We start from the raw sequence: 15710 nt of genomic DNA on the forward strand, positions 1-15710 counted from the left end.
TGTTTGATCCATAAAATGAGGTGGAGGTCAGGTGAATTATTTCATACAGACATGAAGACCTTGCAAGGATCCCATATACCAAACATAGTTATCTTATTACTCATAAATGAGTATTTCATGACAAATAAACTGCTTCGCTGAGCGCAGCTGGATACGCCCGCAGAGGTCCAACCCTGAACAGTTGGGGCAAAAATGGACAAAATATTCAAGCTTGATACAGGTCTGAATTTGGATTGTAATTAAATATTTGACATATTATAGGTTTCTGAATAAATGTAGTCAAAGAACTTGAAATTGGTTATATGAATTGAATTTATATTCAATTAAAGATTTCTTGCTGTTGTGCAATACACTGTGCTGTTGCGCAATACTTAGTAAATCTGTTGTCAGACTATAAACAAATAAAGTTCAATTTATTCTCAATGTCATATTAGAAATTTATAAAAATGTAAAGGGAGCTTACATCAATAGATATAAACAATTCACCAAAGTTTCATGAGAATTGCTGACAGCATTTTTGAGTTATTGTCCGAAAACTGGAAAATCCCCCCTTTTTTAATGAATAAAACCCCATAACTCAGAAATTTAAAATGTAAAATTTATAAAATTCTAAACGGAGCTTACATCAATAGATATAAACAATTCACCAAAGTTTGATAAGAACTGCTGAAAGCATTTTTGATTTTTTGTCCGAAAACTGGAAAATCCCCCTTTTTTTATGAATAAAACCCTGCAACTCGGAAACGTAAAACCTAAAATAAAAAAAATCGAAAGGGAGCTCATGTCAATAGATATAAACAATTCACCACAATTTCTTGCAAGTTGGTGAAAGCATTCTTGAGTTGTTGTCCGAAAACTGGAAAATCCCCCTTTTTTTAATGAATAAAACCCCATTACTCGGAAACGTAAAATCTAAAATTTATAAAAAACGAAAGGGAGCTCACGTCAATAGATATAAACAATTCACCAAAGTTTTATGCAAATTGGTTAAAGCCTTTTTGAGTTAATGTCCGACATGTTGACGACGGACGGACAGACGGACAGAGGTATACCATAATACGTCCCGTAAACGGGCGTATAAAAACTAAACATTTTTTCAAGCAGTTGCTGAACCATGAAAACGAGTTCAAGGACAATGGACATATGACAGATCGAAACTTGGTAACATAAGGCATCTGCATACAAGGTTTTCTACCTTCTGAAATATAAAGCTTTATATAAATAGTATACATGGCTGCCACCCTGTCTCACATTCTGCCACTATTGTCAAAGGCGAGACAAAAACAAGTACGAGGACTACAGACACTAGTGGTAAGTGTCAGGTCAGTTGAGTTAAAAAGCTACATATTTACAAGTACTTAGGGATTCTAACAAAACTTCTATGTATGCTTTTTGATTATGTATTTTTCATTTTTTTTTTTACTAATTATTCTTCTGTGAAAAGAGGTCTGTATACTTCGGAACTTCATTGTACAAATTCTGATTCTAGTCATTTAGGTTTGCTTTAGATCTGTGCTTAGGATGGTGGATATCAGACCATACAGTCAGACAATCTTTAATAGGCTATTTGGAAGAGAATAGAATATTTATACGGCGATAAATGTGTTATACATTAAATTTTTTTTAAAGGATAATTTTTATCACAGTAGAAGAAAGTAACAATTTTAATTTACTGAAAAAAACAGAATTGTTTGATGAAAGCTTGTGTAAAAGCGGCCGATAAAAATAATTCCCCCTACATTGGTTTGGAAAAAGAGATAATATAAGATCAGTTCCTTTTAAAGGATATGTGATCAGTTAACGCATTATTAAAATGTCTACAATATCTTGGGCCTGAAAAAAAGTCTGATATACCACAACAAATTTACTTTATTTGTTGCTATAACAAAATATGTACAACATAATAAAATTTTACAATCATGTATTAATATGCGTGATGTTTATTTTTTCATGTTTGTTCCAAGACTTGTCTGCATTAGCATAAATCAGATACAAAAATGGATGAATATTGCTCAACTTCTGCTCACTAAACTTTGCATTCATGATTCACTTCACAATTTAAAGAAAACATACATATACATGATATTCAAAGGATTAAAATGTTCCAAATCTATAAAAAAGATGAGATGATAATGATGATGTATGAATGAGAGATGGTAAAATGGAGATCTTAGTCTTTCATTTCTCCCTCCTCATCTTCTTCTTCCACTCCTCTGATGTACAACACATTGTTACATCTGAAATAAAGTAATAATGGACATTTATTTATTTAACATTAAAGGCATTATAATTCTTATATTGAATCTTACATAAAACTTTCTGCTACATACTTTTATTCATAATAATTTTTATGGCTTTCTGTTTAATAATTTTACTGTACATGGCTGGCATTTAATCTGGCTGATATCCAGTTGAAATTAACCAAAAGAAATGGAACTCATTATTAGAGAAGGTAAAACAGACCAAGTTGGTACATGTATATTTGAATTGTTTACATCTGTTTCTATGGGTTTTAAAAGTTTAACATGTTTAATGTAGGTGCATAATTTAGGATTTTTTGCATCTCATCTATGTGTTTTTATGTAAATTACAATATGGTACATCGGAAATATTTGTAAAATTTTAAATAAAAGACAAATTTTCACAAAACAGTCGATTGCAGTAGGTACAAATACATGTGGATCTTTTTTGTGCATAAGCATAAATTCCACCAAAAAAATTACACAGAAAAATAAAAGAATGATCTTTTTAAAGCATTAATTTGCATCTCTGCCCCTGGGGACAGTTTTTCAAGAAAAAATCCTAAAAATGGGCAATAATCTCACTGAAAAGAGAATGTCGAGTACACCTTTTTATGTTCAGGAGTGTTTGAATTGACTGTTTTGTCTTGAAAACGTATAAAGCAAGCATATTTGATACATCATCTCGCTTCACATTATATCATTTTTATATATTTAGGCTACAGGTTGATACATGTATAATAACATTAAAAATCACAGTACTAAAAAATGAAATATATGGGTCAAGTGAATTACCTTTCTAATGAGTCATAATAACAGAGTTGGTGTGTTTGATTTATCAAATTTTAACTAAAAGTACTTGACGACAGACTTTACAAGTGGATCTTAAAGATGCATAAGTTCAAAAAAAATCTTTTTGTTTTGTGGTATCCAGGGTAATAAGTCTTCAACCTCTGAAAATATTTAGTCTGCCCTTCCACGAAATACTTGATTTGAATTTTTTTAGTACCTTTTTAACTTTCAATAAATTGCTTCGCTGAGCGCAGCTGGATACGACCGCAGATGTCCAACCCTGAAAAGTTGGGGCCAAAATGGACACAATATTCACGCTTGATACAGGTCTGAATTTGGATTGTAACTAAATTTTTGACACATAATAGGTTTCTGACAAAGAATAACTGTAGTCAAAGAACTTCAAATTGGTTATATGATTTGAATTTATATTCAATTTTTTGCTTTTGTGCAATACACTATGCTGTTGCGAATTGAATCCCCCCCCAAAAAAAAATTACCCCGGTTTTTTGCTTTTGTGCAATACACTATGCTGTTGAATATTAACCCCAAAAAAAAAATTTGAAGAAATTTTCTTTTAATTTCTGAAATCTGAAATGAGAAAAATTGTCCCCCCCCCCCCCCTCCAATTTTTTTCACCTTCCCCTTTCCCTTATTCCCCAAAAAAAATCTTTCCCTCAAGATATGGTCAGTATCTCAATTCAAATTTCTAATGGAGTTTGCAATCATAATTACCCATTTAAATACATCATAAAAGTTTTAAAATATAAAATGACATACATAGTCATGGCTAAAATTAATATTAATTAATAGTAACTGCTAAAAATAAATTGACAGCTTATCACCTCAAGACAATCATCATTTCTTAATACATAATTTACAAGCAGTGTAAGGGAGGTAATCAAACAGTGTTCTTTTAATTGATTTGGATTACCTCCCTTACACTGCTTTTAAATTGTCTCAATTGTCCTTTAACCAGAAAAACCCTTGTTTTCCCCTTTTTTTGCCCCTAATTACTAATTGGGTTGAGCCATAACCCCCCCCCCCCCCCCCCCCCAAAGTCAATCCTAACCATCCCTTTGTAGTATGGAAACTTGTGGTATAATTTCAGAGAGATTCATACACTTAAACAAAAGTTATTGTCTGGAAACTACAAAAATGCTTATTTAGGCCCCTTTTTGGCCTCTAATTCCTAAACAAATAGGACCATAACCCCCAAAATCAATCCCAACCTTCCTTTAGTGGTTATAAACCTTGTGTTAAAATTTTATTGATTTTTATTTACTTATACTAAAGTTATTATCTGGAAACCATCTGTCTTCGGACGACGACAACGTGATACCAATATACGACCAAAAATTTTTTAATTTTTGCAGTCGTATAACAAAAATTTTTTAATTTTTGTGGTCGTATAAAAATTCCCCGACAACTGATCAGAAAATTATTTTTAAGTTGACAAAAGGCCTATAAGTTCATTAAATGATGCTTAATAGCTAGTCGATACATTTGTCTTTTAAATACAATTGTCATGTAAGAATCGTTATGAAGCTATGTGGATAAATTTATCGGTTTTCAAGAGCTAAATTGATAGTGTCATCCTTACAATGGCTTCCATTTTCACGATTTAAAAAATTAGATGGGATAATGGGGAAATAATTTTGACAAAGTAGAATCCTTACTGTTATGTGTGCCATTGGTTTTCCATCTTAAAAAAAAATCTTTAACTTTCCTCTAATATTTTTAGGGGGTACAATAACACACATTCCAAAGTATAACAAGTATTTCTGGAAATTTATTGTTAGTTGAAAGTAAATAAATTAATAGTTACATGTACATTTGTATCTTTAGAAAAGACAGGAAACTCAGTATACATCTTTAGAATTACATGCTTTTTAAAGTGTGCATTTGATTAAAAGGATATCTGCAAACAAAATTTTTACAAAGCTAACAGCTCTATGATAATAATAAAATACACAAAATCTATTTTAAATATTTGCAGTGAACGTAATTATATATTATTCTTTAAATACCTGATTAAAACCTCCCCAAGGTTTCCTGTCTGAATACCATCAATGAATTCTTCTGTGTTAGCAAGCTAGAAACATAAAATACACAAAAGATTTAATGATACATAGCACTACACATTTTCTTGAAACCACATCTCCTTATCTTTTACATTGTAGCTACAGGTATGTATGAGATATCATCAACTTTTATCAATCAGTCCACCTAAATGATCAAGGATACTTCCAGCTTCTAGCAAAATGAAAGATGAATAATACATTTGGATCTAATTGTACATGTGCAACAACAGCTTAAATTTAAACTTTGCTCTTGATTTTTGGATCACATGCAAAGTTTTCTTAAATTTTACTTTTCACTAAATATATAGTTCATCTGCTGATATATAATTTGACCGTTTTGTGTATCTTTAATATTTTTAAAGCTATGTTGAAAGATGTGCATACTGATATATGACAAAACTATGAATTGTTTAGTCTCTTTGAAAACCTATGAGATACCAGTCGTTTTTCAAGTAAAATACATGTAGTGTAAATTGGGTACTCGGTGCAATTTGGGTACGGTTACATTATATATAAACTGACCTGTAAATTCATGTAACCATCTACAGACACCAAATAACCTTTATATTCCATTCCCCATTTTAGCTTGACCATCACTGGTTTTCCTGTAAGTCCATTCAAAAATGGTTTGGGGTTCATAGGTAAAGCCTAAAAGTAAACAAAAACACAAAACAGTGTCTAAATTATATCAAACTAAATTAGTCAGGTAAAAAAAGTTTGTAGACAATATTTTACTGTACATATATTTCAGGGATCTCCACAGATGAAAATTTAACGATGGAGGAACTTTCACCATGACAAAACCCTGTGTCTACGGTGTGGCGTGATCGAAAGTATTTCATTCCTCCATTTCTATGTAAGGAATGGTGAACAGACTGATATATGTATATTGTTTTTATATTTATTTCATTATAAAATAACCAATATTTTCATTGTCAAATTTGTTACAATTCCAATGTCAAGCCTGCATGGCTCCCCTTAGACAAGTATGACCACAAGCTGTCCTTAAGGTTCACAAGTTGTTTTCTTACTATTTTGGTAATTGTTTAGGACTTAAAAATCAGGGAGTTCTTTTTTTCACTGTCCAATTCAGAATACATGAACCAGCATCAACGATTTGCAGCATCAACAACAATAAGTTTTGTACCCGTTTTGTAAAACGTAGAAGAAAGATTTGGAGGGCAAACGTTTACAACTTATAAATTGTTTTAATGACTTTAAAAATACAAATTTCATAGAAATAGACTATGCAACATGCATCTCCCGATTCTGAATGTAAACCAGATGTATTAATTTGATTGTTAACATTGAAATGAATTCGGAATAACGATACGAAATTTCTTCAGATTATCATTATCAAGTTGTAGTTAATATTCATGTATTTGGTTTTAAAATTGTAAAGTGATTCAAAATTATCGACAATTGCACTCGTGTTATGTGGCATGAAATTATGTTCTGTGTTACGTCTTATTTAGAACTCGTTTAAAAAGGGGGATGCTGATTGCGTAAGTCAATATAAAAGCATGTGTTCGATTTGATAACTTTTTTCTTCGTAACTGGATTTAAAATTTATTTTCTAATCTATGTTTTCATTAGCATTTGCTGAAACGTAATGAAATAATGCAATCAAATATCTATCTTGATCAAGTGTTCTCCTGTCAGGTGTGATGATCTACCTGTACAAGTGATTAGCGATATTTAGCTGGACATCCCTCAGGGCTTTAAAACTGTAATCAGGAGGGGTCTTTGGATTATAATACATGTACAATAAGGGTTATGCAATTACATGCAATTGATTATAATTGCTAACATAAACTGTACATGTTAACACAGAGATATGTCTCACCTATTCGTTATTTTGATAATGCAAATGTTGAAATTAAAATAGCAATACATTTGTACTTTAACATGTAAGTTATGCAAATATTCAAAGTCAATGAACCATGACTGAAGGTACAGGGCTAAACAATCTCCATGGAAATGAGATGTGCCAATGCTAATACAACTGCAAACCAAATACCATTGACTTTTCATAATTTGTTTCCTTTAAACAAATCTAACAACAAACATTAACTTGTAAACTATGTAAAAGTTTCAAAGTCAATGAACCATAATTAGGGGGTGGGGTTATATAATCTCCATGGAAATGAAACTTGCAAAAGCCAACACATTTGCATACCGAATATCATTGACTTAACATTAGTGGTTCATCTTAAACTGACCTAATCACAAACTAATACATGTAAACTAAGCAAAAGTTTCAAAGTCAATAGACTATGACTGAAGGGTAAGGACCAAATATTCTCCATGGAAATGAGATGTGCTAATGCTTATACAACTGCATACCAATTATCATTGACCTACCACTAGTGGTTCCCCTTAAACTGACCTACATGTAATCACAAACTAATACATGTAAACTAAGCAAAGTTTCAAAGTCAATAGACCTTGACTGAGGGGGCAGGGCCAAATAATCTCCATGGTAATGAGATGTGCCAATGCTAATACAACTGCATACCAAATATCATTGACCTACCACTAGTGGTTCACCATGAACTGAACCTAATCACAAACTAATACATTGTTGAAGCCGCAGCCGCCGGAAACAGCATACCTTTGTCTCGCTTTTTGACTCCTTCGAGGCGAGACAAAAAAATGGTTGTGGCTAGCTAAACGAAATCAAAATTTTGCAGGGATCATTTGACGATGGTGGAAGATATTTTAACGACGGCGGTGTGCCATCATCAAACAGGTTATGGAGATCCATGTATCTATATTGCTTAACATGATAAATGTGAAGGTCTCATCTCTTGTACTAGACCTATTTGTTGTTTTATAAGCAATAATCAATAATTGTGTAATTTGGTGTAATATTGACTTTCTTCTCAACAGTGATCTTTAACTTTACAAAAGTTATCAACAGTTCCTAAATATGAATATTTACATGCTGCAAGGTTATCTTTTTAGAAAGTGCAATAAAAGCAATGCAGGGTCAACGAAAATATTTGGAAGGCGCTGAGGGACCGCAGCATATCAGCCTGGGAAGTTTAACTACAATTTACAAATAAACATAGCTTGACAAGTAGGCTCTAACAGTGTAAAGATCTGCGTCAAAAACTAATTTTAATAGGTTCTGGTGATAAAATTGAAATGAAATACGAGATAATGGTATTAATGCATACACAAATATTAATAAAATAGCTTTGTTGTGTCCTCCCCCTTTTTTACGTGACATCCTGGATTCCCGTCGCTTGATGACAGAATAGAATATCTTGACCATTTAAGGGAGGAGAAGAGTAAATCAGGGAACAGTGCATTGAAGATTATCAATTTATACGTACGGCCATCGTGTGTTTTCTTCTGTGAATCGATTAATAACAACAGCGTGGTCTTTTCGTTCGCCGCCGGTGGTAAATAAATAATGAGGAATTATTTCCCTATCGGAAAACGAAACATTGAATTAAAAATAATTTTATTTACAGATCATACATTGAACTTTCTGAAATAACATTAGAATGAGTGATTCTATTTAAATTGAATAGAGTTTTATTGTTGAGGCTTCTTCAAATACACATAAACATATAGGTAATTAAAATTCGTTTTGTATGAAAAATTCAAAAAAAACATCAAGTTATTTCCCTTTTTGTATAAAAATAATGGAATGAAATGGGAGTTGTGTGGTAAATTGTTTAATATAGGTTCAATGCAAAAGCTTAAATTCAAACAGACCTTTTCTTCTCATTCCATTGATTCTTTTCAAGATTTTTCCTTCCGAATTTGGCCCCATATTTGATAGGACAGACAAGACACTGTGACTGATTTTCATACCATCATGATGCATCAACTAAAATTATATCATGAATATTTTGAAGAATTGTTTATTTTTTATTTTCTTGTAAACATCTTGAAATCTAAAATTGTCAGTGCTAAAACACATAAACATAATTTGAGATTAATTTCTTCAACCAGAACAAACACTCGTGTCTTTTTCTCTCATTTGAGCACTGCTATCCATGTTATCATGGTTATTGTTAGGAAAGAATGTGCCATGTCTAAATTAAAAGACAAACAAGATTTGGTTTTGAAGAATAGTAGAAATTTCTTAACTCTTCCTGTGTGCATCACTCCTTCCAGATCCCCAATTTTTTATAGAGCATCCAATAGCAAACACATTTTATATTATTGTACATGTTGTAGTAATTAAACTATTTTATAATCATTGAAATGATTGTGAAAAGTGAATTAACTACCATGTTTTTAATTAAAAGGATAATAAAGAAACTGAAGAAGGCCAGTGGCTGAACCTTCTATAAAAGTGGTTTAATTATTAATTTATAGTCAATCTATGACCTGTTACAGAAGGAATGCAGTTAAACAGGGAATTTGGCAAAACAAAAAAGGGAATATTGTGATTTTTTAAAGCATTCAAAACTTTCTAAAACAAATATTTAGCAGAAAAATATGTTTTGTTTATTTAATTTTGCACATTTAAGATTATAAGTATTGGTAATTAGGTTATATATATGAAATCATTAAAAATTTAGGGCCTTGTCCTACACCTTTCAGTTTCCCTTTGCTATACTTTTTTTTAAAATAATCATATTTATCTTTGTTTTAATTTGTCTTTGTAGTATTTTTAGCTATGCTGTGCCTGAGGGTAAGAGTGGGCAACAAGCAGTTGATATGTTACAGAAAAATGTAGAATTACTAGGAGCCACAAGATCTGGTAACTTTTGTGTTGATTGTGAAACGTACCAGTCAAATTCACAGAATAGTAAGTTGTACATTGTTTTTGTTTCCTTGAATCATAATTTATGTTAGGGGATCTTTATTACTGGAAATGAGTTTAGTTCTTACGATATGGTTGACATTTATGGAATATCTGTGTCAAAGAAGACCAAATACTATGGTATTTTTGTTGTTGCAACAACTGTCACCCTTTTGTCATTCATTATACATTTCAAATATGTCTAGATTGTTATACTTCATAAGCAACATCTGTCATCATGATGTGTACTACTAGGGCAGTCAGGGTTACTACTTGTTCAAGTTAATTTTATTTACTTTAAGAAGTAAATATTAATATACTTATATAAGTAAATTTGTAAGATACTTATACAAGTGTAAAGTCATATTATCTTCTTTTCTTGAATTTCTCAGGATTCTTTGCTCTAATAGAATTTTCAATTGTCTGTCCTTTGCAGATGTTTTTACAAATCATTAAATTTAATTTCCATGTAATACCATGGACAATGAAAATCTCATTAGTCTGTTATCTTCAAAACACTGCTCATTTACAAGCCTCCAATTTTTGAAGGCCGTGCGCAATTACTTAAGATCTTTGCGCAATTAGTTTCTCTGTTGAATTAATGAGATGAAATATTGAACTCTAATAGAAAATTATGAGCTAACCAGGGAAAAATTGTTTAAGGCATGTTTTTACATCCCAAAACTTGAGAATTTTTGGGATTATAAAAAAAAATACTTTTTAAGAAAATTAAGGGGAGGTTATTCAAACATTGTAAGAAAATATGAATATAGCAAATTTACTTATATAGGTATATTATTATTTACTTTTTAAAGTAAATAAAAATTACATGTACAAGTAGTACCCCTGACTGTAGGGGAGCAGAATATGCTTACCCTTTGGATCACCTGAAGTTACCCTTGGTTTTTAATAGGGTTCATGTTTCTCAGTCTTAAGCATTTTAAGTGTCATTTTCAGTTGACAACTAAAAAATATTCACTTGTTTTAATTGGTGGAATATAGCCAAAATTCTAAAGAGAAGTCAGTGAAATCTAGAATGCTCAGGCTAAACTACCACTATTTATTGACAGCTTACTATCACATTTCACAAACCAATAAAAAAGGTATTATTTAATGTTACAAATATAACTGCAACAAGGTTCAAACCGGTGATATGACAAAGGGAAATTGTACAGTGTAGATGTGACCAGTTAATTAACTAGATATCACCTGACTTGATCATGACCAAATACAAACTATGAATATAAGCTGTAATACATGTACTAGGCATTTGTGATTTATCTTTCAGTTTCACAAAGACTAATTCATATTCTACACAACAGTGAACACCCTGCGTCATGTTTTGCTGCACTGGACACAGGGACAATTCTTGTGTCAGATTTATTGTTTGATGTACTCATGTCTAAATTAACAGCTGCTAAGACAGGACGAGAGAGTTTCTACCAACAGAGAAAAGGTTTTAGGATTGAAAGTAGAGGGCAGAGATATGAGTTATGGGATTTTGTTATCAAAATTGGATCTGTGTCTCTTGCATCAAACTTTAAAGGAATTTTGGTAGAGGTAAGCCTTTATATCATATACATGTTTTTACTGGCAGTAGGATTATTTTAAGTGCAAAATATATAAATTTTGCATCAAAATGTGAAAGGTCACTTAAACTGATTGCATAGAAATCAAAATCTGATCTGAATCATTGTAAAACTTTCTGTTGAAAAAGCCTAACATATATAATGAACATAAATGTTGTTATTCCCTGCCTGAAATAGTATGTTTTTTTTTCTTGTTTGTGCGTTCGTCCCTATGTCCCTTAAGGTTAAAGTTTTAGTTTAAGGTAGTTTTGCCAATGCTGTTGGAGGTTTCATCCCTAAGGGTATCACAAGCCAAGAAGTCAGCACTTCTGTGTTGACATGAATTATCTTTGATATGGTCATAATTATGAATTATTTCTGTTTGCAAAACTTTGAATTTGTCTGGCCTACAAAATTTTAATCCTGGTACATTGTGTCTATGATGTGTTTATTTACCATGATTTTTTGTCACATCAACTTGAAACCTAGTAAACATATTCATTATGATATGAACTTTTTAAGAATATATGCCAAATTAATGTTTTGACCAAGATTTTGATGTTTACCTGTCTTCATGTTTCGGCCTTTTATAGCTGACTTTACAGTATTGTTTTGCTCATTGAGAACCGATTGAAATCTGAAGTATTTTATAATGCACTTAACTGATGAACAGTTTTGTATCAGATACAAAGTCTATAAAACCCACAAATTATCACAGCCTTGACTATGATGACATACTAGGCAAATGGAATAATAAATAATTAAAAATAGAGGACATAAAATAGAAGGTGCATAACAAAATGATTGTAGTATGAAATAATTCTTTTAAGTTTTTATTATACGACCGCAAAAATTTTTGCGGTCGTATATTGGTATGACGTTGGCGTCGTCGTCGTCCTGCGTTGTCCGAAGACACATTGGTTTTCGCACTCTAACTTTAGTTTAAGTGAATGGATCTCTATGAAATTTTTTTCCATAAGGTTCAATACCACAAAAGGAAGGTTGGGATTGATTTTGGGGGTTATGGTACCAACAGTTAAGGAATTAGGGGCCAAAAATAAGCATTTTTGCAACTTCCAGACATAACTTGTGTGTTAGTGTATGGATCTCTCTGACATTGTACAACAAGGTTCCATATCATAAAGGGAATGCTGGGATTGATTTTGGGGGTAATTGCCTCAAAATATTAGGAATTAGGGGCCAAAAAAGGGGCAAAAAACAAGCATTTTTCTAGTTTCATGACAATAACTTGTGTGAAAGTGTATGGATCTTTCTGAAATTGTACTACAAGGTTCTATATCACAAAGGGAAAGCTGGAATTGAGTTTGGGGGTAATTGCCTAAAACGTTTAGGAATAAGGGGCCAAAAAGGGGCCAAAATAAGCATTTTAATAGTTTCCAGACAATAACTTGTGTTCAAGTGTATGGATCTCTCTGAAATTGTACCACAAGGTTCCATATCACACAGGGAATGCTGGGATTGATTTTGGGGGTAATTGCCTCAAAATTTTTGGAATTAGGGGCCAAAAAAGGGTAAAAAAACAAGCATTTTTCTAGTTTCATGACAATAACTTGTGTGTAAGTCTTTGGATATTTCTGAAATTGTACTACAAGGTTCCATATCACAAAGGAAAAGCTGGAATTGAGTTTGGGGGTAATTGCCCGAAACGTTTAGGAATTGGGGGCCAAAAAGGGGCCAAAAAACACATTTTTCTAGTTTCCAGACAATAACTTGTATTCAAGTGTATGGATCTCTCTGAAATTGTACTGCAAGGTACCATTTCACAAAGGGAAGGCTGGGATTGAGTTTGGGGGTGATGAATCATAAGGGGGTTCAAAAAATTTGGGGGGGGGGGGATTTTATTTTTTTTTACTTTTTTTTTACTTTTAAAATTTTCCATTTTAAGTTGGTTATTTCTGATTTATATTTAAATGCAAATAATAATGATATGGTAGGAGATACACACCAAACAGGATGTGTAAATTATTATATAATAAGTATTGTGCAATAGCAAGAAATTTTCAATTGCACAGTATTGCACAATAGCAAGAAATCTTCAATTGCACAGTATTGCGCAATAGCAAGAAATCTTCAATTGCACAGTATTGCGCAATAGCAAGAAATATCCAATAGCACAATATTGTGCAATAGCAAGAAATTGTCAATTGTGCAGTATTGCGCAATAGCAAGAAATATTCAATTGCACAGTATTGTGCAAAAGAAGATACTTCGTATAAATTGCTTATTTCTTGACCAATTTCAATGGGGTTTTATTCTTGAATTCTTGGGGTTGTTTAATATGCTGAATCTAACCGTGTATTAAGTTTTTGGATTTTGGGCCCCGTTTTTAAATTGGTCCACATTGAGGTCCAAAGGGTCCAAAATTAAACTTTGTTTGATATCATCAAAAATTGAATTATTGGGGTTCTTTGATATGCCGAATCTAACCGTGTATTTAGATTCTTAATTTTTGGTTCCGTTTTCAAATTGGTCTACATTAAGGTCCAAAGGGTCCAAAATTAAACTTAGTTTGATTTAAACAAAAATTGAATTCTTAGGGTTCTTTGATATGCTGAATCTAAACATGTATTTAGATTTTTGATTATGGGCCCAGTTTTCAAGTTGGTCCAAATCGGGGTCCAAAATTAAACTTTGTTTGATTTCAACAAAAATTGAATATATGGGGTTCTTTGATATGCTGAATCTAACCATGTATTTAGATTTTTGATTTTTGGGCCCCGTTATCAACTTTGTCCACATTGAGGTCAAAAGGGTCCAAAATTAAACTTTGTTTGATTACATTAAAAATTGAATTCTTGGGGTTCTTTGATATGCTGAATCTAACCATGTATTTAAATTTTGGATATTGGACCATAAGAGGTGAATGTCCAATTTAAAATTTTTAAGTTCTGAGACCACATTCATTCTGTGTCAGAAACCTATGCTGTGTCAAATATTTAATCACAATCCAAATTCAGAGCTGTATCAAGCTTGAATGTTGTGTCCATACTTGCCCCAACTGTTCAGGGTTCGACCTCTGCGGTCGTATCAAGCTGCGCCCTGCGGAGCATTTTATTTCAATAGGAGCTGTAAGTGCTATCAGAATGACTTTGGGATTTTCCCATAGCAATACATGTATAATCACTATTAGTTTTTTATTCCTTAATGCTTGGATTTTTTGTCAACACACAGTTTACCATGTTTATATTGGAACTGAATGAAACATGGCAACAAATTTTTGATACAATTAAAACATAAATAGTTAGTTGCACACCTTTTATATTATTTATCATCAGAACAAAACCATTTTTTTATCAATACAAAATATCCTACAGTGTACACATGAATTGGAGAAAACTTGAAGAAAACTTATCAGTGCAAAAGTTTTCGTCTGAAAAGAATATATTTTCTAAGAGTAACTGTCCTTTGTTACTTAGATAGATGAAAAGGAGAAGACATATGGGCTTGTTTCAAGAATAAACTTTATTTTTTTGTGAGTTTAAATGAGCATTGCTGATCATTAATCGATTATTATCTCCCACAATAGATGATGATTAAATTTTATTTCATATATTATAGGTAGAATACTGTCCATGTGTAGTAGCTGGTGATTGTTGGAATCTCATCAAAGAAATGGCACAAAGCATTGTGGGAAATGTAGCAGACAATCCACCCATGTACATAAAAAATAAAACAGATCCTGTATATTCTCCATCTGACACAGTTAATCAGTATCTAGAACATTTTAATAACTTCAGGAAAACAGCACCTCAAGGACAGCCCAGTAGATGAACCTTATCAAATATACAGAATTTAATACAGAGCAATCAAATATGAATGCTACTGAATTCCGAATGGTCCAAAATTTTCAAGATACATTGATCGATGACACTGGGTGCATCAGGCGGTAGGTCTTTCCTTTAGAGAGACAAAAGTATTATTTTCACTTGAAATGCAGAGATAAAAATGGTGCTTGATTGAAAAGTTGTACATATAATAAATGAAATGTCTTGTGTTACATGTACAGATACCAACAAAACAGTATAAACTTCATGTATTTATTAAATCAAATAGGTAGAAGTTTTTTGACATTCATTTAATGATTTATATAAAAGCCATCACCATAAAACCCATTGCCAGCTTGCATCCAGTCAATGATGAATTTTCTTAATATCAACTGCAAGATATAAGTACAAGTTGAATTGATTCCATCAGTGGGAGAAATCTGTTCCAAGCTGTATCTGTTCAGTTAATTGTA

General features: G+C 32.0%; 2 protein-coding genes across 2 annotated transcripts; one reads left to right on the top strand and one right to left on the bottom strand.

Annotated features, from left to right (window-relative positions):
* Positions 1–1851: 1851 nt before the first annotated feature.
* Positions 1852–8546, bottom strand: LOC127698696 (small nuclear ribonucleoprotein F). The gene is made up of 4 exons (XM_052202350.1): positions 8458–8546; positions 5639–5764; positions 5063–5127; positions 1852–2237 (listed from the first exon to the last, which is right to left on the bottom strand). The coding sequence occupies exons 1-4, from the start codon at positions 8461–8463 to the stop codon at positions 2171–2173; spliced, it is 264 nt and encodes an 87-aa protein (XP_052058310.1). The 5' UTR covers positions 8464–8546; the 3' UTR covers positions 1852–2170.
* A 213-nt stretch (positions 8547–8759) lies between these two features.
* Positions 8760–15532, top strand: LOC127698769 (mediator of RNA polymerase II transcription subunit 20-like). Its single transcript, XM_052202476.1, has 4 exons — positions 8760–8796; positions 9748–9890; positions 11173–11444; positions 15032–15532. Exons 1-4 carry the CDS (start codon positions 8783–8785, stop codon positions 15242–15244), a joined length of 642 nt encoding a protein of 213 aa, XP_052058436.1. The 5' UTR covers positions 8760–8782; the 3' UTR covers positions 15245–15532.
* The last annotated feature ends 178 nt before the right edge of the window (positions 15533–15710 follow it).

Source organism: Mytilus californianus, unplaced genomic scaffold (assembly GCF_021869535.1).
Source record: "Mytilus californianus isolate M0D057914Y unplaced genomic scaffold, xbMytCali1.0.p SCAF_1, whole genome shotgun sequence".
NCBI lineage: Eukaryota > Metazoa > Mollusca > Bivalvia > Mytilida > Mytilidae > Mytilus > Mytilus californianus.

Bases quoted from the DNA above. Each gene is read 5' to 3' on its own strand.
- LOC127698696 (XM_052202350.1), bottom strand. The intron at 5,128-5,638 runs GTCAGTTTATAT...TTATGTTTCTAG, and splicing joins ATGGTTACATGAATTTACAG to CTTGCTAACACAGAAGAATT. The intron at 2,238-5,062 runs GTATTTAAAGAA...ACTTTATTTCAG, and splicing joins CTTGGGGAGGTTTTAATCAG to ATGTAACAATGTGTTGTACA.
- LOC127698769 (XM_052202476.1), top strand. The intron at 9,891-11,172 runs GTAAGTTGTACA...TTTATCTTTCAG, and splicing joins CCAGTCAAATTCACAGAATA to TTTCACAAAGACTAATTCAT. The intron at 11,445-15,031 runs GTAAGCCTTTAT...CATATATTATAG, and splicing joins TTAAAGGAATTTTGGTAGAG to GTAGAATACTGTCCATGTGT.